This window comes from Diabrotica undecimpunctata, chromosome 5 (assembly GCF_040954645.1).
Source record: "Diabrotica undecimpunctata isolate CICGRU chromosome 5, icDiaUnde3, whole genome shotgun sequence".
NCBI classification, from domain to species: Eukaryota; Metazoa; Arthropoda; class Insecta; order Coleoptera; family Chrysomelidae; genus Diabrotica; species Diabrotica undecimpunctata.
The window spans coordinates 693,085-717,115 of record NC_092807.1 but is presented as its reverse complement, the minus strand read 5'-3'; the positions used below and the strand labels follow the sequence as shown (position 1 = coordinate 717,115).

The following is a 24,031-nucleotide window of genomic DNA, read 5'->3' as shown; positions in this document are numbered from 1 at the left end:
AAACTTAAAGTTCTGTATCAAGTATACATAATACATTGAAAGTGAGTCTATTAACGATAATAATTAACGACATTCGCTTTCGATTTGAAAAATCCCTAGTGATCAGTTTTGCATGCGTTACGAGTATGGATCTATATTATTTATTGTACAGTTTGTTTTGTCTTAATTTCTGAACGCTTATTTAGGTGGTATGCTGTTATTCCCCGAAGATGAAAGTGGCGAATCTTCGCAGCAAGAAGAAGAGGAAAGCGAGGCTGGTGAAACCGACGAACAAGATACTGAGGATTACACGCTAACAGACGAACAGTTAGAAAGGCGCAGGTAAACATTAGTTACTTATTCTTTGTCGTTTTATATCCTTTATCTAATATAGTTCATTAATATTGCTTGCATCAACAAAATAAATGTCACATTTTAATACTTTTTTTACACATTTGTCAATAAGTTTTTTCGTTATCATTTTTTGACTGAACCCAGTTTTTGATGCCAGATTGGAAACTTGGCAACAACGGAAATCGGACGACAGTGTACTTTGTTTTACAGTTACGAGAGTTGTGTGATAAATACCGTGTTTAACACAGTTATTTCGCGAATACAGATAAACATTTTTTATCAATATGTAGCTACAATAATTTGGTTTTGAACTAGTGCCCAATTTGTTTTATACCACAGATTGAGTGAAATATTTGCCTAATTACGAGGTTATTGCTGCTACAAATTGTTGTTTCTAGCTAACTAATGGCCAACAATGAAGGAGCCGTTGTTTATTTGGAATATTGTTGGTATAAGGGGTTCGAGCAAACAGGAAATGAGTTTTCTATCATTTCAACTCACCATCTGCTTTTTTCCTTGAAATATTTCATCATGACTTTTTTAGTTCAATTTTCAATCTATATTCTAGAGTTTTTCTATATTTTTGCGGTTTCATTATGTGTTCTATCAGCTAGAAGAATCCGATACCTTGATAAAATAACCAGCCCCAAAACATCTTCAAGTGATGTTGAAATTTTTGATCAGTATGAGCTAGCATAAGTTTTTGGTTGGTACTTACTATACTAAAAGAAAATCGCTGCCCTTCTAACAAAAACTGGCTTTTATCTCATAACAACTTTTTTCTGTAATCGTTAAAAGTTCTATTCCCATATTTTTGGCCCAATGGTGGAGTATTTCATCGTGATAAACTCGGTTCGCTATTCCCAGTCCGAACTGTCTAGTGAATTTAGTAATTATTTTTTTGAGAAGTTAGTTACTTTTTGACAGATTAAAAGTGGCTGGAAATTACTATACAACCAAGCACACGTACTCATAGCCAATATTAATAGCAAACAAACTAAATAGTAAATAAAATAGAACTTTGCGAATTACCGATAATAAATAGTTATGTTAAATTATAACAACTAAAATATATTTATTAAATATATACTACCCAAAATTTGATGGGTTTAGTATACACTTCCACTATTTAGAATAATTCTTCTTTTTTTAAAGAAAGAAGTCTGCAATGGTAGGATACTTGAGCTATTAATACTGAGAAGTAGGAATTGTTGTGTTGTAGGTTTCCGACAAACCAGTCAATAACTGTTTTTTTCTTTTTGGTTGTTTTTTTCCACCTTCTATAAGCTGTTGGAAGTATTGCTTACGTTCTTGCCTTGTTTACCTACGGTTTAATTTATTTTCTAGTATTAAAAAAGCTTCAACCCTAACAATTGTCTTTATCTGACGCCTACATTTAGTTTCTCTGTTCACATCAATCATCTCAGTATCTTTTTTTGTGTAAAGGCGGGATACCAAACGAATTACTAAACCATTGTGGGGCAGCAATGACAGAACAATTAACAACATTAATTATTAAAATTATAAAACAAAATAAAATACCGGAAGAATGAAGGACGAGCGAATTAATTCACTATTTAAAAAAGGAGATAAAAAACAGCCAGCAAACTACAGAGGTATAAACTTGTTAAATACTACGCTAAAACTTACTACTAAAATTTTACAAGTGCTAATAAATCAGAGGATAAGTTTAGCAGATGAACAACAGGGCTTCGTAGTGGAAGAACGTGTACAGATGCAATATTCGTTATAAAGCAAATTACTGAGACATCACTAGAGTATAATAGACCATCATGTCTGTGTCTGATTGACCTAAAGAAAGCGTTTGACAGAGAAAGACTCAAAGATGTAATCCATCTTCTGTATAATAGAGAAGTTCCCCTTAATATAAAAACTATCGAAAACATCTACCAAAACAACAAAATGGAAGTCAAAATAGATGGACAACTTACAGAACTGATAGAAATAGGCGGCGGAATAAGACAAGGGCCCAATGCTCTTCAATTTGATCATGGATGAAATCATCAAAAGCGTTAGGAACAGGATACAGAATGGGAAACAAAGAAATAAAAATACTCTGTTACACAGACGATGCAATATAGATAGCTCAAGATGAACATAGTCTGCAAAGATGTAAAAAAGAAATTGATGGAATCAGTATTGAACAAGTAATGGAAATAATATACTTGGGAATTACACTGTCTAGCTATGGAGACCTGGACAAAGAAGTGAGAGATCAAGTACAAAAAGCAAATAGACTGTCAGGATGCCTTAATAACATTATATGGCGAAACAGACACATTAACACTGAGATGAAGTCAAGAAAGCCAGTGTAAGACCAATAATGAGAGTACTGAGAGAGTACACAACCGTCCATAGTAATCCTCCAATGAACAAGCAGAATTGCCTATAACGAGGAAGAAGAAGAAGGATCTTTTTTTGCTTTAACATATTTGTTTACAGTACACAAACTTACATCAAATTTCTTGACAATAGCTCTTTAAGTCATTGATGTATGGTCACTTAAACTAACGATCTTATTACGCATTTTGGAAGTAATATCCATCTTGAGAAATAAACAAATAAAGCTTTAGTTCAGCTTACCTCAATACAAACACAATTTAAAAAAAAATGACAAGAATGCAACACTTTTGTAACTTTATATGTGCCATTACTTTCCGTTTCATCACAATTTTGACATAAACGTAATGCCAACTGCTTAAAAATAAAATTATGCAAACGTTTGTTCATGTAAATTCTCACAGTTTTTTACTATTAATAACATTGTACAACGAATTGTTTGTTGCAAACGTCTGCGTTTTTTTTTGTTAGGTCACGTATTTATCGAAAACCCCTCGTAATATAAAAATATTTGTGTACATAAATATAAACTTGAAGCATGCTAGCATGATTGACCATTTATATAAAATAAAACCAATATTTTATTCAGTAATGCTGCTGGTCATGGTCAGCGAACGAATCTCGCTCCTCAAAACATGCAGTGGGCCATTCGGTCCAGGGAGGCCGGCAGATCGCAGGGCGTTCGTTTACCAAACGGTTCTAATTTGGTATTTATCGATCCTAGTTCCCTTAGGAGATCGACGACGGGAAGTACCACGGTAGCGGCCAGCTCCGAACCCATTACGATGGCAACCACGGCCAGTTGTCTCGCCAGAGCTTTTGGTAAGTCAGAAAAATAATAATTTATGTTGCGATGTTGTCAATACGTGAAATTTTTCGTATTTTAAGATTTTAAGATTTTTTTATTTTACCATTGTAATTATTGGATATTATTAATAACATTCCTATTATTTTTGCGTTTAGGCATTGTTGTAAGGCAAATATCATATTTGTCCTACCTTATACAATACTTAAACCAGATGCCTGCATCGCCGACCGATATGGAAGTCACACAAGATGACATTTACAATCTACAGGTAAGTGTGTGCTAATTATTTTGTCTTTCATAGAACAAAGTATTTTGATTGCTAGTTGTGTTCACTAATTGTATTTTCCTCTATTTTCTGTAAATTTTGATATTCTGTTTTTTCCTCGAATAGTTTTTGGAAAATTTAATTTGTTTATAAGATTTTTTGAAAAATGAGACTTCTAAGGCTTTTCCAGATAATTTGACTGAATGGATGTCAATAATTCGTGTCTTATTTTCTTAGTCAAGACGTATACTAATAACAACTGGAAAAAAGATACAAAAAACTATGTTTATATATACAAAATTATTTTATAATAAATACCACTTTTTAAGTTTATAAAGATTTACAATAACTCCGTAGAATTTAGTTCAAGTGAAATGGCAAAGAAATATTTGAAAAGCTGGTTAAAAAACACAACTTATAGAAAAAAAGGTCATATCGCCTTAGGAGCCAAGATAGCCTCTTTTTTTTAATCACTGTCCCGTTAATTAACAACATCTCGAGTTCACAACTCTGTCTGTATAGTGCCTCCCGACCATATTTTATAAGTTCTGCAGATATTCCTTCTTCTCCCGCTGTTTTCCCGTTTTTAAGTTTGCATATTTTCTCTTTCACTTCTGTATAGTTTGTAACGATAATATTTTGCCTACCACACGGGGCATTAATACAAGGGGTAGAAAATTGGGGGAAGAAACTACTGGGGGTGGAGAAGGGCAAGCAAAATAATCGAAACATATGCGAACGGCACTCAGGTTTTGGTAGGAGAGCTGGGGTCGTGGATAAGTAAGAGACAAGGGGGTTGGATAGGGGCAACTACAAAAAAATGAAATAAAGGGTCATAAATCTCTTGGGACAAATAAAACGAAACAGGAAACACCTCTAGTAATTTATAAAGAGCGCCACTTCAAGGTGCCTAATTATAACTATTACAACTAGTTGTAACTTGAGATATAATTATTAAACATAAAAAAACATATCTTTTTCAAATAAAACTCAAAAAGGGTTGGTTAAAAAAAGAATAAGCAAAATGTTAAGAAACAAAATTTAACATTTATTTTTGTGTCACCACAAACAGTTACAAAATTAAGACAATACAAAAATATAATAACAATAGCTGCAAAATACAAAAATACAAAAAAAACTTACATGTGTCATCTGTTTACAATTTCCAGGAATTGGAGATACTACAAAAACTTACAAAATTTACATGTAAGTTAACCTTTCTTTTAAAGAAAACAAAACAAATCAATATCAAAAATAATAAAGCTAGTTGTCATATGTTAACATTAAATAAAAAAAATTAAAATGACAGCTAAGTTAAACCATAAAATTTACAACTTATTAATTATTACAAATACTTTTTTGTTATGAAAGCAATTATTACTTTTTTTAAAAAAAGTCTGCTTTACTTTAAATTTACACAAAAAAATGTTACCTGGATTTCACAATAACACAAAAACAAGTTCCTGAGGTTGGAAACTGGAGTTGAATTCTGGACACGAACACACGAACAAAAGGGACTGGATCTCACACTGCAAATTGGATCGACCATTTGAGGCCGAAGCCGGCACTGAGCACAAAACTTATGACTCTGCCTCTTAAACAACCGGAACAGGTAGCATTAGACGATTAACTGCTACTAAAATTGATTTCCATAACGTAAGACGAAGATTTCCCTGAAAAGGGACAAAAACAGAAAACTACAAATTCGACGTGAATTTGGACATGACGCTGGAGATCACCGCTCTTCACCGCGGCTAAAACGATAGCGAAAGTGACGAAAATATCTTAAAAAATTGGACGCAGAAGTTGGAATAAACAAAACACTTTAAGGCACATAAACAAGACACAACGGAAATTAAGACTTAAATTCTTAATTTGAAAACGCAATATCGGGCGGTTTGAACAAAGAAATATCGAAGAAATTTGCGCCTGTGACATAAACAAACAATAAAATGATTTATTATCGACGGCGGCGACCTAAAAAGAACGAAAGATTATATGGATTTTAAATTGAAGGATACGAACTAAGAAACATTGAAAAAATTCTTCGTTATTATAATGCATATATAAGGGGATTTCAATTAACACATATACGAGGGGATTCCAATAAATTTCAAATGCTACAAGTTCAGTTCTTCTTCTTCTTCATCTCGTTCTGTGTTCGTTATTGTTTCTCTTTCTTCTTCTCTATCCGTTTCTTGATATATTTCTTCGAAATGCTTCTGTCATTTTTGTACTTCTATAGCTATATTGGCTGTCCGTTTTCGCTTACCTTTCGATTTAAATAGTTTTTTTGTCTTTTGTCTTTGTTCTTTGTCCACTGTTCCTCAATTTGGTGTTCTTTGAACTGCACCTCTGTATTTACTCCTTGTATAAATCTTCTTCTTACTTTCTCTTTCAATTTATCTACGTCCCGTTTTCTCTGTTCCTTTTATTCTTCGTTGTTTTTATTTTACATTTTGTAATCACTAGCATATGGTCCGAATCGATGTTGGCCCCTCTATGAAATCTAAGAGATCTAACGTCATTTATCGATTGTTTGTGTGTCTTTTTAATCAATAATGGTCAATTTGATTTCCCTCCAGACATCCTGGTCTCATCCATGTTATTTTGTGTATGTCTTTGTGTTTATCTCGTGCTACTTATGTATTAATTTCTCCTATCACAATAAAAGTCGTGCATTTAGCAATACAAAGAGCATAATTTAAATAAACAATTGTTGATCTTGACCCATTTTTTTCAGATCTACTTGGAATTCCGTCTGAAACCGACTTGGGACTGGTTGTTGACCGTCATGGACGCCACGGAAGCTCAACTGAAGTTCGGAGCTTCGTTGACCAACTCTTTGGATCTGAACAGTCCCGGACATCCCTTGAACACTGGATCCAGTAGTTCAGGAGGTGGGCGTCGTAATATGCCTGCTACATCTTTAGCTTCATTAGGTGTTTTGGCTATTTGGTTATTTTCTTTGCGGATTTTAATAAGTTTCATGCCTATTCATTATCTGACGATATCTAAATTCGGAGAATTTTTAAAGTAAAACGATAAAAAATTAAATGCGGTACAAAAGATATTTAAATACCTAAAAATGCATGTTTTCTCTACGGACTAATTTTGTACTAAAAACAGGCGATGCCTCTACATTATATTAGTGAAACAATTTCTTTTTCGAAAGCCGTCAATATGGTTTTAACAATTTTTACAAAAGTTTGCACCAGAAAAAATGTTTAGCAAAAAAATTAATGATAGGAAAATATTTTTTCGGGACAAGACGCTTTTTTAATTGAACCGAAAGTAAACACTAGGCTAACTATTAAAATTCGTCCTATAGCTTTTTCTTTACATTTATTTTGGGTTCCTAATGAAAATATCTATCCAATTATCAGTTTTATAAAATAGTTTTTAACCTTATGATATAAATTTGTCGACAGAAATATTTTTTTTTCAATTAATCTAATCAAGAAAGGTATTTTTGAACATTGAAGTAATTTTTTTTTTCAACTTACGATAGAACTTTTCTCCGGGAAATCCCTATTAAATCTTTTGACTTTTCGTTTGTTTTAAACGACATTTTACATTTTTTTAGTCGCCTCTAGTTCTACAAGCAGCATTAGAACACATAGAACGCACACCGTAACAGGTAGCTCGACGAATCCATCCGGTAGTAGACTTGTTGGCTTCACCGCCAACGTAGAAAGTGGCAGAACTAGAAGCGATAGAGAGAGTAAGTACATTTGAATTCTAGTAGGATTGACACTGACTGCGCCAATTATATATGACATTTTTCAATCTTGTGAATATTGCTGGCGATAAAATCAATAAGGGAACGAGGAAAATTGTGCAAATACAATTAATACGAACATAGCTGTTCTGTTTGACATTTAAAAAAAAATGTCTTCCCAAAAGCCATCGATTTCTATAAAATTCTTGATAATATCTTCGAACGATGTTTCTTTCAGGTGGAGATGCACACGCAGCTAGAAGAGAATTTTTACTGTATTGTTTGTCTCTAATGAGAGCCCACAATAACGAACATCTAGATTCGCTACCCGTTCTAGACGTTTCTGCCCTAAAACACGTCGCTTACGTTTTCGATGCTCTGATCTATTATATGAAATCGGGATATTCTGATCTGAACGATCCTGATGCCAGGAGAGAAGGATTGGCACTGCCTGCATGGAATGAACAAGTAAGGATTCTTGTAAAAATGTATAAAAGCGACGTTTTATTGTGTTTTATTTGTTAAAGGATGAAACTGAAAATGAAGAAGCTGAGGAAGATATTGCCGTTGCTATGGATACTGAATCGCTAGATGACCAAGATGTATCCAATTTGGCCAACAATATATCAAATACTCTCAACACAACTGCTGTCCAAAGTGGCTCTGGAAAAGGAAGGAAACACTCGTTCTTCCAGGTTAGTTAAATGCTCACTTTCGGGTGTTCAACGTTTGTACGAATGTTTTGTTTCCACAGAGATCCGAATCTACGTTATGTCTCGGCTGTCCACCACCGGATCCCTTCGACACGCCGCTCGCCGAGGCTCTCCCCCTCGCAGACCAACCCCACTTGCTGCAGCCCAACGCTAGACGAGAAGAACTGTTCGGCATTCCCAAACAGCCCGTCACTTTAACCTCGTGCGGTACTAACGCGGCAAATCCTTTGGAAAATCTACCTACGAAATTGAGCCTGTCCACCAGGACCACAGAATTCGCGATGAGTCAACCCGCCAAAGCGAACCATCCGATTTCGATCGTTATGGGACCTAACCCGTTGGTGTATCCACAGAACTATCAAGTCGACGACGAGAACAGATTGGTTCACAAGGAAACTAGTACTGTCGATGCCTCAACGAGTACTGCTGTACCTATACCGAAGCCACACGAAGGTAAGTCCATATATTTGTATTATTTATTTCCACAGATGTGTAAAATAAAAATGTAAATATTCCGGTAAGTATGTACATTACACAATCTAGGCATCGCATGAAAGGTATTAGATAAATATTGAAGTTTTCATATCTTTGTTCTCTCAACAACTACAATTTGAAGAGATAAAGCGAATTGTCACTGATAACAAAGTAGTTCAACGTAATTTTGTAAAATAAAGCAAAAGCGATATTATAACTCCCAAACTGCTTCAAAAAAATATCCTTTATACTATTGTAAGGGATACACAGTCACTCATTTATGAATTAAAAGAGTACTAATCTCAACATGGCGGATTCGTGCCCACGTTGAGCGCCAATTTATACATACGCCATACAAACATCTAATTCTTGTTTTTTTCTGTTCTACCAGAACTTCCTCAAGATTTGTCGAGATGCAGAGATAATCCCCCAGTAGATATGTTTTCCTCGAGCAGCGCAGAAAACCAGACGACTTTATCCAGGCCTCAGATAATTGTTTCTCCTAGAAAATCTGAAAACTCATCGACTATTTCCAGCCACGAATCGGTAAGTAAAACAGTTACGATGTTCATTCAGAAATAAAAATATATGTATCACTCTTAGCAAAAAACTTTTTACTTTACCCTCGTAAAACGTCTTTTGTGATTTACTTTTATTTTGTAATTCTTCGCAGACTTCATCTGGTTTACCTTCTGCCGAATGCAGCCAAGAATTGTGCTCCCAAAGTAACGTCAACGAGGAGGTATCTGATCAGGCTATGGCTTCTAGGAGCCCTAGCAAAAGCGTCATCGTTAGAGCACGATCTTCGACAGTAAGTACAGCAATTTGTCGTTATATAACAAAAATACTATATCTGATAGAAATGTTTCTAGTTGTTATTCAAAGTACTAAAAGTAACTTTAAACAATACCTACATAAACAAAGTAACAAAGGATCGTTTAGATTTCATTTCGGAGAATCATTTCAATACCGCTGTTGCCATATTTTATTATTTTTTGAAGTTTTTGTGTCTCGCGAACAAAATATGGAATATAACTGAGCATTTATGTCACATATAACACCACAATTGTCACATTTCAACATGTTTTAGCAGTTTTTGTTTGTTGCGGACAAAATATGCAAGAAAGGTGAGCATATATGTCACATATGACACCGTAGTTGTCATATTTCAACATTTTTTTGTATCTTGAGGTAATATGCAAGTAAGCTGAGCATGTATGTCACATATAACATCGTTGTTGATCATATCTCGTTATTTTTTTAGAAGGTTTTGTAACTCGCAGACAAAGTATGAAATAAAACTGAGCATTTACTCACATATGACACCGTTGTTGTCATATTTCAACACTTTTTAGCAGTTGTGGTATCTGGCGGACAAAATATGGAATAAAATTGAGCATTTTTGTCACATATGACACCTTAGTTGTCATATTTTGAATCTTGCGAACAAAATATGCAAATAAGTTGAGCATGTATGCCAAATATAACACCGTTGTCGTCCTATTTCATTATTTTTGAGCAGGTTTTGTAAATCAAAGACAAAATATGGAATAAAACTGAGCATTTATGTCACACATGACACCGTTGTTGTCATATTTTAGCACTTTTTAGCATTTTTGGTATCTGGCGGAAAAAATATGGAATAAAATGAATTTTTATGTCACATATAACATGTTTTGTAACTCACAGACAAATAACTGGAATAAAACTGAACATTTACGTCACATATGACTCCGTTGTTATATTTAAACATTCTTTAGCAATTTTTGTACTTTGCAGACAAAATATGGAATAAAGCTGAGCATATATAACACCATTGTTGTAATACTTCAAAGATTTTTAGCAGTTTTTGTTTGTCATAGTCAAATTTAACGATTTTTTTTCCCATTGGTATTTGTTAGGGCAATTTTTTTATGAATTGGAAGTTTCATACGTGTATAAAATATCTCACTATGTTTTATACATCACTATACTTCCTAGATAATACAGGTTCTCTGATGACCTCAGTTGGATGAAGTTTTGGACGGAGGACAGATACGGAACCGACAATTTACTTATATCTCAAATATATTAATAATTTATTCTTGTAAGATGTGTCAATTCATACATTTGCTTTTCTTAGACCCAAAAACTCGAAGAAACTGAAATATTGATGTCCTCTATGGACATCTCCCAACCAGAGACTTTAGAAAACCAAGAAATATCCGCGAACGTTACTGTCGTGACGACACCAGTGAACGCCGAAGTTCCAAGACCAACTTTCGGCCAATCAGTATCACACGATCTACTTTTGGGTAGGTGGCGGCTTTCCCTGGACCTTTTCGGCCGAGTATTCATGGAAGACGTCGGTCTAGAACCTGGATCGATTGTTTCCGAATTGGGGGGATTCCCAGTCAAAGAAGCCAAATTCAGGAGAGACATGGAAAAGCTGAGGAACAACCAACAGAGGGATTTGACGTTGTCTAAGGTAAGAATATTAAATGTTTTTTTTTGTGTTATCCAAAATCAACAAAAAACTAGATTTCTTTACATTTATAATAGTAAAAGGGTTTTTTGTATGCAAATTATTTTAGGTCGAACGAGACAGAACTCAACTGTTGATTCAAACTTTCAAAGAACTAAATACCCAGTACAACAGTTACAACAGACGCACTTCGTCGTCTTCACCTCCGTTGGCAGTCAACAGGGTAAAGGTGACGTTCAAAGATGAACCCGGAGAGGGCAGTGGCGTAGCCAGAAGTTTCTATACTGCCATCGCAGAAGCAATTTTGTTAAATGAAAATTTACCGAATTTGGAAAGTGCCCAAGTCGATAATAAATATTCGCAGTACAGTGTCTTGCAGAGGTTAAGGAGGGACAGGGATGTGTTGAAAAGGAGTGTACCGCCAAGAAATTGGAATAAAACTAGGTAAGAAAAACAAATCGTGTGTTTAACAATAAAGATTGTCATAAATATTCATTCTTTTACTTTTCAATAAATTTGGGGGGGTTTGCTAATGAATTTTTGTACCAAAAACTAATTTTTTACGTACATAGACTTGCATTTTCTATATTTAGGGATCATCATCGTCGGACGATGAGCGCCGAGGCTCGCCCGTTCACCCCTATGGACAACATCCATCATTCCGATGCCCCTTCGATGCCGGATATTTCTTCGGCAGCTAATAACCAACAAAGCGCCGCCAACGTTAACCAACCTCCACCTCCGACGACCAGAAACGACCACCTCACTACGCAACAACAACATCTCGGAGAAAGACTGTATCCTAAAGTGCATAATTTGCATCCTACTTTCGCTGCGAGAATTACAGGTATGGTATAGTTAATTTATGATTGTTTTTCAATAGAAGTAAATGTAAAAATCCTTATTTACAACTTAAATTTGAAAAATAGTGTAATTTATTTGCACCGTACATTCTTTTGCAGGTATGCTTTTGGAATTGTCACCTGCGCAGCTTTTATTATTGCTAGCTTCTGACGAAACATTAAGAAGCAAAGTAGAAGAAGCTGTAGAGATGATCTTGGCCCACACACATTCCCAGTCAGAGTTAACTACTGACGCTATTCTCGGTAAGTCAGTTTTTTCTATTATAGGTTCCCATTCTTCAACTGAATCTTAGTTTGACGATTGAGATGTTTAAGACCCATTTGGACCCGTCCAAATTCATCTGGTACCACCAGAAGTTTCTGTTTGAATTATGTTATGATATTCTTTGACTATATAGGTGCTAATTGTTCAATTAATGCTTCTCTTTAATCACCAAGAGTTGGGGATCCATTTGGACTATTTCAAACTCATCTGGTACCACCAGAAGAATACCGAAAATGATCTTAACGTACGTTTATTACCTCTTCTAGATGCTTTCATCACATTCTTTAACTGTATACGTTCTCATTCTTAATTCAATATTCTTTTGCAGGTTCAGATCTAGCAAAATTAATCTAGTACCACAAGACGAATACCTAGAATGATCTTAATACTTATATTACTTCTTTATGGTGTTTTTTATAACATTCTCTAACTGAATAGGTATTCAATCGTAAATTAAAACTTCTTTTGGAGATTGAACAGTTTAAGATCCATTTGGACTCATCAAAATTCATCTGGTACCACAATAGGATTCTCCTTGATATATTTCATGTCATTTTTTGACTATTTAGGTTTTAATTGTCCAATTCTTGTCCAATTTCTTTGATCACTAAAAGTTTGAAACTCATTTAGACTATTCCAAATTCGTCTGGTACCACCAGAATAACACCATTATTCTCTCCTTGATGTATTTCATGTCATTTTTTGACTATTTAGGTTTTAGTTGTCCAATTCCTGTCCAATTTCTTTGATCACTAAAAGTTTGAAACTCATTTAGACTATTCCAAATTCGTCTGGTACCACCAGAATAACACCATTATTCTCTCCTTGATGTATTTCATGTCATTTTTTGACTATTTAGGTTTTAGTTGTCCAATTCCTGTCCAATTTCTTTGATCACTAAAAGTTTGAAACTCATTTAGACTATTCCAAATTCGTCTGGTACCACCAGAATAATACCAAGAATGATTTTAAAATACTTTTATTACATCTTCTAAATGTTTTCATGACATTATTTAACTATATAGGTCCTCATTATTAAATTAAAAGCTCTTGTGCAGATTGAAGAGTTTGAGACGCATCCAAGTTCATCTGGTACCACAATAAGTTTCTCCTTGATGTATTTCATGTCATTTTTTGACTATTTAGGTTTTAGTTGTCCAATTCCTGTCCAATTTCTTTGATCACTAAAAGTTTGAAACTCATTTAGACTATTCCAAATTCGTCTGGTACCACCAGAATAATACCAAGAATGATTTTAAAATACTTTTATTACATCTTCTAAATGTTTTCATGACATTATTTAACTATATAGGTCCTCATTATTAAATTAAAAGCTCTTGTGCAGATTGAAGAGTTTGAGACGCATCCAAGTTCATCTGGTACCACAATAAGTTTCTCCTTGATGTATTTCATGTCATTTTTTGACTATTTAGGATTTAATTGTGTAATTAAAGCTTCTTTTGATCACTAAAAGTTTGAAACTCATTAAGCTATTCCAAATTCATCTGGTACCACTAGAAGAATACCAAGAATTAATTTAAAATACTTTTATTAAGTCTTTAAGATGTTTTCATGTCCTTATTTAACTGTATTGCTTCTCATTATTAAATTAAAAGTTTTTTTGAAGGTTTAAGAGTTCGAGACGCATCAAAATTCATCTGGTACCACTACAAGTTTCTCCTTAATGTATTTCATGAAATTTTTTGACTATATAGGTTTTAATTGTTCAATTAAAGCTTCTCTTTGATCACTAAAAGTTTGAAACTTATTTAAGCTATTCCAAATTCATCTGGTACCACCAGAAGAATACCAAAAATTATTTTACAATACTTTTATTACGTCTTCTAGATGTTTTCATGCCCTTATTTAACTGTATTACTTTCTTAAAGTTCTTTTGAAGGTTAAAGAGATTTTGATCATCTGGTACCACAAGAAGTTTCTGCTTGATGTATTTTATGATATTCTTTGACTATATAGGTTCTAATTCTTCAAGTAAATCTTGTCTTTACACACAATAACTCATTTGAACTATCCCAAATTAATCTGATACCTTCAGAGAATACCAAGAATTATCTTAAAATATTAGAAGAGATAATAAAACCTCTTCTAGATGTTTTCATAACCATCTTTTACTATATAGATTCTCATTCTGCAATGAAAAGTTCTTTTGGGGATTGAGGAGTTTGAGACTCATTCAAATTCATCTGGCACCACAGGATAAATTCCTAGAAATACCTTAATACTTGGATTATTTCTGCGTGGTGTTGTATTTCATGACATTACTTGACTCTTTAGGTTCTAGTTCTTCATTAAAACTTCTCTTTAATCACCAAGAATTTGGAACTGATTTGGACTGTTCCAAATTCATCTGGTACCGTGAGAAGAATACCAAGAGTTATCTTAACGCTTTTATTACTTCTAGATATATTTTATAACATTCTTTGACTGTATAGGTTCTAATTGTTTAGTTAAATCTTCTATTCAATCACCAAGAATTTGAGACTTTTTTCGACTATTTCAAATGCATTTGGTATCACAAATAGAATACTAAGAATTATCTTAAAACTTTTCCTATTTCTCCTAGATGAATTTCATGAGATTATCTCAGTATTAGCTTCTGAGGCTTTAATGAAAGATTCTTTTGAGGGTTCTTGAGTTTGACTTCATCCGGTAGCACCAGAAGAATACCAAATAATACCTTTTTTTAACTATTATTTGGGTAGTTTTTTCTTTATTCTACTAAAGTTTATTTTTACACATACAAATGTATCTGACGCTACTAAAAAAATACCAATTAGTACATTATTGACATACAATAATTTTTCGATTGTAGAAGAAACCCTTCAAGACGAGGAGGACCTAGCTCCGTTATTCTATTGTCCAGGAAAACGAGGTTTTTACGCTCCCAGACAAGGAAAAGCGACATTCGAAAGGCTGAACGCTTTCAGAAACGTAGGCAGATTGTTGGGACTGTGCCTGTTACAAAACGAACTCTGTCCTATTTTCCTTACTAGACACGTACTCAAATCCATATTAGGTAGACCAGTCAAATTCCACGATTTAGCTTTCTTCGACTCTGTAGTGTACGAGTCTTTGAGGCAGTTGGTGGTCGACGCCGAAACAAAAGACAGTAACAGTCTTTTCTCGGCTCTAGATCTTAACTTCACGTAAGTACATCAACTACTATACAAGATAGAACATTCAGTGCATTTTTATTAACTTAATTTTTCAAAAAATGAAAAAATAAAAGTTGAAGAAGTTTTTCGTTGTAAAAGACTATTCAATTTCCATAATTATGTCAACATTGCCTTTTTATATTGTAGTATCGATCTGTGTCCAGAAGAAGGAGGTGGTACTGTAGAATTAATACCAGGCGGCAAAGAAATCGAAGTAACTTCAAGTAATGTTTATGATTATGTTAGGAAATATGCCAATTATAGAATGATAAAAGTACAAGAAAAAGCTATAGAGGTAAGTTGTACTTATACATTGAGGTATAGCTTGGTTATTTGTTGGTTTGTTTGTTTTCAGAATATAAAAACTGGCGTTTTCGACGTCCTTCCGGAAGGTTCTTTGGACGGACTGACAGCCGAAGACTTACGGCTACTCCTGAACGGAGTAGGAGATATCAACGTAGCCGTTCTTATATCGTATACTTCGTTTAATGACGAATCTGGCGAAAACAGCGACCGACTCGTGAAATTTAAGAGATGGCTGTGGTCTATCGTCGAAAAGATGACACACATTGAACGACAGGATTTGGTAAGTTACGTTTTTTTACGTTTATAAATAATACTGATAAATAAAAATATTTTATATGAGGATTGAGTAAAAACATCAAAAAGTGTTGTAATAGACCCAAATTAGGTGAATCAGTGTAAGTCTATATTTAAGATGTGTGAGCAATATGTTGGTAACATACACAAGGTAACCTGGACCTCTCCTGATGGAAGAAAAACTAGTCAGATTGATCACATAGATTCAAGACATGGAACAGACATAATAAACTGCAGAAGTTATAGAGACGCAAACATAGACTCAGTTCATTGCCTAGTGATCTCAACATTGAGGGCTAGAATTTCAAACACCAGTAAAGAAAATAAAATGGATAGAAAAAAGTAGAATGTGCAAAAGATGAGAGGTGCGACAATTGCAGAAAGGTACTCGGAAAACATCACCAACGGGCTGGGGAATCAAAATATAAATGAAAAAAACGGAATAGAATTCAAGGCAACCACAAGACAATGGCAGAAGTCAGAATGGCGACCTATTAACAAGGAAAGATATATTGAATAGATGGGTGGAATACTTTAACCAGGCACTTAATATAGCGGAAGAAGAAGAAAATCTTGAAGACGAATGAGATGAGGTAAGGGGAGCAGACGAGAGGGAAGAGGAACCTCTAACGATTCTTGAAGTTAAAGATGCAGTTGAAAACTTGCCAGAAACAAATCACCTGGAATAGATAATCTCTAAACTAAACTCTATAAAGAAGGTTGCCACGATACCATAATGGTATTACAGCAGCTTATAAAAGAAATCTGGAGACAGAAATCCCTCCCCAATGATTGTAATATTGGAATATTTTGCACCATACACAAAAAAGGAGATGCTCTAACTCTAAGGAGATCTTTGAGTGCTCTAACCACAGGAATTAAGCTTCCAAATGCAGCGTATAAAATATTTTCCACAGTACTATGTCACCGTATGGCACCATATGCAGAACGGATAGTAGGAAAATACCAGACTGGTTTCAGAAGTGGTAAATCGACAATTCATCACATTGCAACCTCTGAAACAAAATTTTGGAAAAAACATTGGAATACAGCATTGATACTCATCACATATTTATAGACTAAAAAACAGCCTACAACTCTGTGAATAGAAGAGAAATGTTCAAAGTAATGAAAGAGCTAGTTATACCAAATCAGTTGGTAAATTTAACAAAACTAACTCTTGAAAAAGTTGAATGTAGAGTACGAATTCAGAGGGAACTGTCTGAACCTTTTAAAACAAATAACGGACTGGGCCAGGGAGACCCTCTCTTCTGTATAGTGTTCAATCTGGATCTGGAAAAAGTAATACGTATGTCACAAATCACAACCACTGGTTCAATATACAGAGTGGCGCACCGAAAACGAAACAGATGCATTTACTGGCAGATGATTATAAAATCACATTAACATTTGCAGTCCCCTAAGCGGGGGTGGCACCATCCCTAAAATCTTAAATGGAAAGGGGGGTCGAATGATCCATCATTTAAAAGGTCTTTCAACTCCCTTTACAATGATGTAAAATTCATGTACTTCAATTCAGTAGTTTTGGAGATTTATTGATTTAAAGTTTAAATACATCATCGTAAGAGGAGATCAATACATAGCAGCAAAGTTGTTAAAAAATAAAGAATGAACTGACCTGTCAGCCGAGTAAATGTTGAAAATGACCACCATTACTTTCCATGCAATAATAAAGATTTTGCTGAAAACGTTGCCGGACATTTTGCAATATTTGAGGAGTAATTTGATGGCACTCATTCACAATTCTTTGTCGTAAATCTTCTAAGGATGTTGGCTGAGTAACATAGATTTTGCTTTTTAAGTAACCCCACAAAAAGAAATCCAAAGGTGATAAATCTGGCGATCTTGGGGGCCATTCAACGGCACCTCTTCTACCAATCCATTGACCTGGAAAGGTCTGATCTAAATAATGCCGAACTCTTAATGCGTAATGTGGTGGGGCACCATCCTGTTGGAACATCAACATATTCTCAACGTATCGACCATCATTCTAATTTTCAATTATATCTGTTAGCGCAGGATCTATGGCATTTTGCAGTAATTCCAAATACAATTCACCAGTCAAATTTCCAGGTAAGAAAAAAGGACCAACCAAATGATCGCCAAAAATGCCAGCCCAAACATTTAATTTTTGTGGCTGCTGTGTGTGTACCTCATGGTAAATTCTGGGATTAGAGTCCGACCAATATCGACAATTAGGACGATTTACTTCGCCATTAAAAAAAAAAAGGAACATTCGTCGGAAAAGCAAATGAAAAATAAAAATTGTTCATCGTTTGTAATTCGTTCACTCATAACTTCACAAAATTCTAATCGCTTATCAAAATCGTCTTCATTAAGTTCTTATACAAGGTGAATTTTATACGGATGAAAATTATGGGCCTTTAGAATCCGTTGGATAGTACGTCGACTAACACCACACGAAGTTTGCAATTTGCGGGTACTTAATGTAGGATCTACAATAACTTGCCCTAAAACCCCCACTTCTGTTGCTTCGTTCCTTATAGGATTTTCAACATTACGTTTTTTATTGGCGACTGATCCAGTTTCCCGAAATTTAGCTACAAGTTCTAGAACATATTTTCGGTGCACATTATTGTTCTCATGTCGCTCATTAAAAATTTGTGCTGTTCTATTAGCGCACTGATTATTTCCGAAAAATATTTCAATAATTTCAACCCTTTCTGCCGTGGAATATACCATGGTTAATTTATGTATAAAGCAATAAATGATATTTTAACAACAAAGATTGGTCAAATCAATCGCAAACTAATGTATTATTTCCTATTTAAAATAAGTACGTGGCATTCTCTACTTATCTTTCTTCAAGAAACAACTTTTTCTGTCACAAAGGACACTTCAATTGCTATTTTTATTATTAATAAACCATGGGCGTAGTAAATAAAAGCATTTACTTATCAAGAAAATGCTTTTACTCAAATTTCTTCTGAAAGAAGTACAAACTAATTTGATGTACCTATTAAAGTCTACTTTAAACTTTAAATAAATAAATCTCCAAAACTACTGAATTGAATACATGAATTTTACATCATTATAAAGGGAGTTGAAAGACCTTTCAAATAATGGATCATTCGACCCCCCTTTTCATTTAAGATTTTAGGGATGATGCCACCCCCGCTTAAGGGGCTGCAAATGTTAAAGTGATTTTATGCCAATTTTGTGTCCCCCTCGAAAACAAAATCGACGGGTCCGAGCGTTTTTTCAAAAAAGTAAATGCCTCTGTTTCGTTTTCGGTGCGCCACACTGTATAATAAATTAGTGCAAATCCTGGTCTATGCTGATGATATCAATATTGTTGGGAGAACGGAAAACGCTGTACGAGAGGCGCATGTACATTAAAAGAATCAGCTACAAAAATGGGTTTAATAATAAACACCAACAAAACGAATATATGAAAATAAGCACGCAAAAACGCTTGCAAGGTCAAGCCAGAGAGAACAGTTTTGAGTGTGCGAGACAACATAGTGAAGAGGGAGAGCGAAAGAGAGGATTCAAATACAGTGATATAATAGAGAATAGTGCAAAGAGCTAGCGAGAGAGTATGGTGGAGAGATAGGGAGAATGGTGGTGTCATAGAGAGAATAGATCGAAACAACTGTACAGAAATAGAGAAAATAGAAAATCAGAATAGTAAAGACATAGAGTTGAAGAAAATAGTAGCAGAGCGAGAGGAAATAGTAGATAGAGCGAAAGAGAATACTAGAGAGAGAGAGAGAGAGAGAGGGAGAGAGGGAGACACAATAGTAGAAAGAATGAAATATAGAAGAGAAGCAGAGAGAGAGAGAGAATAAAAGAGAGCGATAATATGAGGGAGAGATTTAAACGGGATAGCACATAATGAGCGATAAATAATAGAGAGGGACAGGAGAGAATAGTAGAGAAAGTAGAAAAAGAGAGTTATAGACAGAAAGCATTGTCGGCATTAAATATAGAAAAACAATTGATAATTAAAGAGTTTTTTTTTAATTGCAGGTATATTTCTGGACCGGTTCTCCGGCCTTGCCAGCGAGCGAAGACGGCTTCCAGCCGATGCCTTCAGTGACCATTCGCCCGGCCGACGATGCCCATTTGCCCACGGCCAATACGTGTATATCTCGACTATATATCCCGTTATACAGCAGTAGAACAGTCCTAAGGCAGAAATTGCTGCTCGCCATCAAAACCAAGAATTTCGGATTCGTGTAAATTTGGCAACATTGTGAAACTAGAAACGCGACGAAAAAATAATAGTTTATGTTTTGGCAATTTCGAATCGGCGACAATTCGATATGTCTCAATATTATTATATTTGGAATTTGTGATTGATTCTTATTTCAAATTGTTTATTTTAAGGTTTTGTATATAGGTCGAATACAGTGGCACAATGTATATTTGTTTAATTGATTTCTTCCCTTTTCCTTTCCTTAAAATTTCTAGTTGTTCTCTCTTCCGTGGAAAGAAGATGATATCGTCCATATATGGGTCGTATATTCACTATACCAAGTCAAAAGAAGATGAATATTTTGAAAAATCTGACTACAGACACCGAATTAAGTCTTTAGAGAAACCTTATAACGGATGTATTAATCTGAAGAACTAATATAAACATTTTATTAGTATAAGATCAAGTAATTTTAATCTTACCCTCGTACATGCGAAATCAGAATGTAAATTAAATGATAGAGGTGGGCCTTAATTCATAGAATGTAACTGTTACATCTGTGTCACAAGCACAAACTACAGATTTTAAAAATAAAACTTACGTTGGCGGTTTTTATATAGTAAAGGATACATTTTGTGACAATTTAACAATAAATGCAAACATAATCGTGTTTTATTAAGAATTTAGAAGTATTAACCATGGAACAAGTGAGCAAATTGCACCTCAGCGTCGGCAAGAAAACGAGGAATGATGAAGGGTCTGTATTGCCGCTCAACTGACCAGAGAACATAATGTAGATATGTTAAAACTCATGAGAGAACATGCAGACTGGAATATTCAAGATTTGGATAATGTTCTCACAGATGTCTGGATTTTGCTCAGAATAAATGTTTAAATAATGCATTTACTTGATTTATTTTCTTTCCTTCTCTTTAAAATGCCTAATTGCCCATAATATGTCTTATATTTCCTTTTTTCCTTAAAGAAAGCAACGCCGAAGAACATACCAAGAACAAAAAGATTTAGAAAAAACCACTGGTTTGATGACGAATGTAGAACAGAGTTTAAAAAGATCAGATTTGAGATTAAAATGTTATGCCAAACAATGAAAAAAAAAGTAAAAAAAAATCCCAAGGGTGCGGAAAAGAAAGTATATGGATGATAAAGTAGAGAGTATTGAAGAAAATTACAAGAAAAATGAAATAAAAAATTTTAACTAAGATTTTTTACTAATACATTAAAACTGGTTATCAGGGAAGAACGATGAATGTAAAAGATAAGCAAGGAAAGCTGATATTGGACGAAGACCAAATATATGAAAGGTGAAAAGAATATTTCGAAGAAATGTTAAATAAAGGAGTGACTACTGAAGAAAATAATAATGTTCCTAAATCTCAAATAATAATAGAAGAAATACTAAAGCCCACAAGAGAAGAAATAAAAGATTTAGAATAGAAAGAAGAAGAAATAATAAAAGAGAAGAATTAATAAAAGAAAATCAAAAAAGCCCCGGGGAGAGTGGGATTGTGGTAAAGAACATAAAATATGGAGGAGAGGCTTTAATAAACCAACAGATTGAGATAATACTAGAAGTGTGGGTTGCCGAAGAAATGCCTCAAGAATGAAACAAATCCATTATAATTCCTATAAACAAAAAGGGAGATAGAACTGAATGCGCAAACTATAGAGGAATGGTTAGAGGTAATATACAAAGTGCTCGCCATACTAATTAAAACACGATTAGAAATATATGTAGAGAAGAATCTAGGAGAATACCAGGGAGGATTTCGCAAGGGAAGATCAACAACCGATCAAATTTTTATGCTAAAACAAATCCTGATCAAGTGCTATGAATACAACATTTCAGCATAAGTACTTTTCATTGATTACAAAGCCGCCTACGATACAATAGACAGAAACAAATTAATAGAAACGCTAAAAGAATTTCAAGTGCCAGAAAAAATAGTAAGATTGGTAAAAATGACAATAAGACAAACCATTTGTGCTGTGAAATACAACGGTACAGTCTCAGAAAGTAAAAAAAGGTGTTCGGCAAGGAGACCCGTTGTCTACCTTGCTATTCAATATAGTTCTAGAAAAAAATTATAAGGGTTAGTGGGATAAATAGGTCTGGCACTATTTTATACAAAGAGTACCAATGCTTAGCATACGCTGATGATGTGGTTCTCAATGGAAGAAATGGAAAAGAACTGGCAAGTAAAGTTTAGCAAAACGACTGATTTGCGAAAGCTCTAAAATGGGACTGAAAGTTACCAAGTACATGGAAATCTCGAACAAAAAAGGAATAAACACCAGGGGCTTTTTTAAATTGGTGGTGCAGGATGGAGCAGTCGTAGAATTCGAGAAGGTGGATGAATATATGTATTTAGGTACTCTTATTGATCAGAGAAGAAACTGAAATCAACTTGAGACTGACCAAGAGCAACAGATGTGCTGGAGCCATGAGTAAAATAATTAAGGCCAAAGATATACCGTAACACAAAAATAAAGAGTATACAAAACTATAATTAGACCCACAATGATATAAGCTGCTGAGAAATGGACTATGAACAAAAGATACTTCGCAGAATGTTTGGTGGAAAAGTAGTAGAGGGAGAATAGATAAGACGAACTAATGCAGAAGTGTACCATTTGTATGCTAACCTACAATAACAAAAGTGGTGAAAAAACGTAGACTACAATGGCTCGGACATCTAGAAAAAATGCAAGGTAATAGACTAGTCAAGAATATTATTTCGAGAGTACCAGAGGGCAAATAAAGGAGAGGAAGACCAAGAAAGAAATGGAGAGATGTAGTGATGGAAGATGTCAGAGAGATTGGAAGCTGATAGCTAAGAACAGAAAACGATGGAAATTATCCATTCAGCAATGGGCCTAAAAGGACTGAAGAAATTAAATTTTCTGTTTTCTTATTTAAATTATTTCCCAGAAAATGTAGGTGTATTCAGCCTAGAGCGATTTCACAAAGACTTAAAGCAGAAAGAGCTTCATTTTCAAGGTCGTTGGGATGTATGAATGAAGGAGGATTACTGTTGGTATATAAAGAGAGGTTCTTATTATTTACCTATACCCATGATACTATGACTAACAAAATAGGATCTTCCCGTAGCACAAAATCGGTCGTGTTCGCGCATGCCGTCATTGGAGAGTAGAATTTGAATTCTTGTTAAAGTTAAATGGGATTTTTATGCATTCTGTGATGAAATTATTCAATTAGCAAAATAATAATATTAAATAAAGGTTTAATAATTACAATAATCGTATACAAAAGGATATCTCCAAACTATTTATTAAAGATTATTTATTGACACATACAAAAAACTGACATTACGAACGTGCAACTCTCCAATTACGTCACGACTTATGCGCAATATCTTATCTTCTTAATCATAGTATCATGCCTATACCCATTTAAAACACAAAGACTTATATTTTAAGGTGTTATTATTTTAAAAAAGAAAAAATTAACGGGTCTACATAACCTCGAAAGTGGCCAAAAACCATAGGCATGTAATACAAGATAGACTGATCGTTGCGATACCAGCTCATTCCTCCAGTGCAACGGAGAAAACTGACGCAAAGCAGTCTCTGCGTCTCTTTCTAATTTGCCAGGTTTTTCGACCACCAATGAGAAGGTCACGCGGTCGATAAACCCGGTCCATTAAAAAGAAATGTGGGGAATGTTTTGCGTCAGTTCTCTCTGTCGTACTGGGGGAACACGGCTGTATGGCAGCAGTAAGTTTATTTGTATTATATGTCTATGCCAAAAAATGCTATTTTTGCA

The 24,031-nt window shown here is 34.4% G+C and overlaps 1 protein-coding gene and 1 non-coding gene across 4 annotated transcripts in view; both read left to right on the top strand.

Annotated features, from left to right (window-relative positions):
* The window catches only part of hyd (E3 ubiquitin-protein ligase hyd), a 39,948-nt gene extending 19,495 nt beyond the window's left edge, over positions 1-20,453 (top strand). For 2 of the 3 annotated variants that reach the window (XM_072531320.1, XM_072531321.1), the window contains 18 exons: positions 186-321; positions 3,284-3,516; positions 3,658-3,770; positions 6,511-6,709; positions 7,354-7,491; positions 7,727-7,956; positions 8,016-8,183; positions 8,243-8,654; positions 9,067-9,221; positions 9,349-9,486; positions 10,798-11,142; positions 11,249-11,583; positions 11,712-11,986; positions 12,102-12,245; positions 15,101-15,434; positions 15,591-15,738; positions 15,799-16,029; positions 20,058-20,453. In XM_072531320.1, the coding sequence (XP_072387421.1) occupies positions 186-321; positions 3,284-3,516; positions 3,658-3,770; positions 6,511-6,709; positions 7,354-7,491; positions 7,727-7,956; positions 8,016-8,183; positions 8,243-8,654; positions 9,067-9,221; positions 9,349-9,486; positions 10,798-11,142; positions 11,249-11,583; positions 11,712-11,986; positions 12,102-12,245; positions 15,101-15,434; positions 15,591-15,738; positions 15,799-16,029; positions 20,058-20,270 (3,947 nt within the window). In that variant the 3' untranslated portion in view covers positions 20,271-20,453. The remainder of the gene's footprint in view (positions 1-185; positions 322-3,283; positions 3,517-3,657; positions 3,771-6,510; positions 6,710-7,353; positions 7,492-7,726; positions 7,957-8,015; positions 8,184-8,242; positions 8,655-9,066; positions 9,222-9,348; positions 9,487-10,797; positions 11,143-11,248; positions 11,584-11,711; positions 11,987-12,101; positions 12,246-15,100; positions 15,435-15,590; positions 15,739-15,798; positions 16,030-20,057) is intronic. The other variant, XM_072531322.1, reaches the window with a different exon arrangement.
* LOC140442552 (small Cajal body-specific RNA 8) lies at positions 10,595-10,726 on the top strand. The gene has a single exon (XR_011951074.1).
* Positions 20,454-24,031: the final 3,578 nt, after the last annotated feature.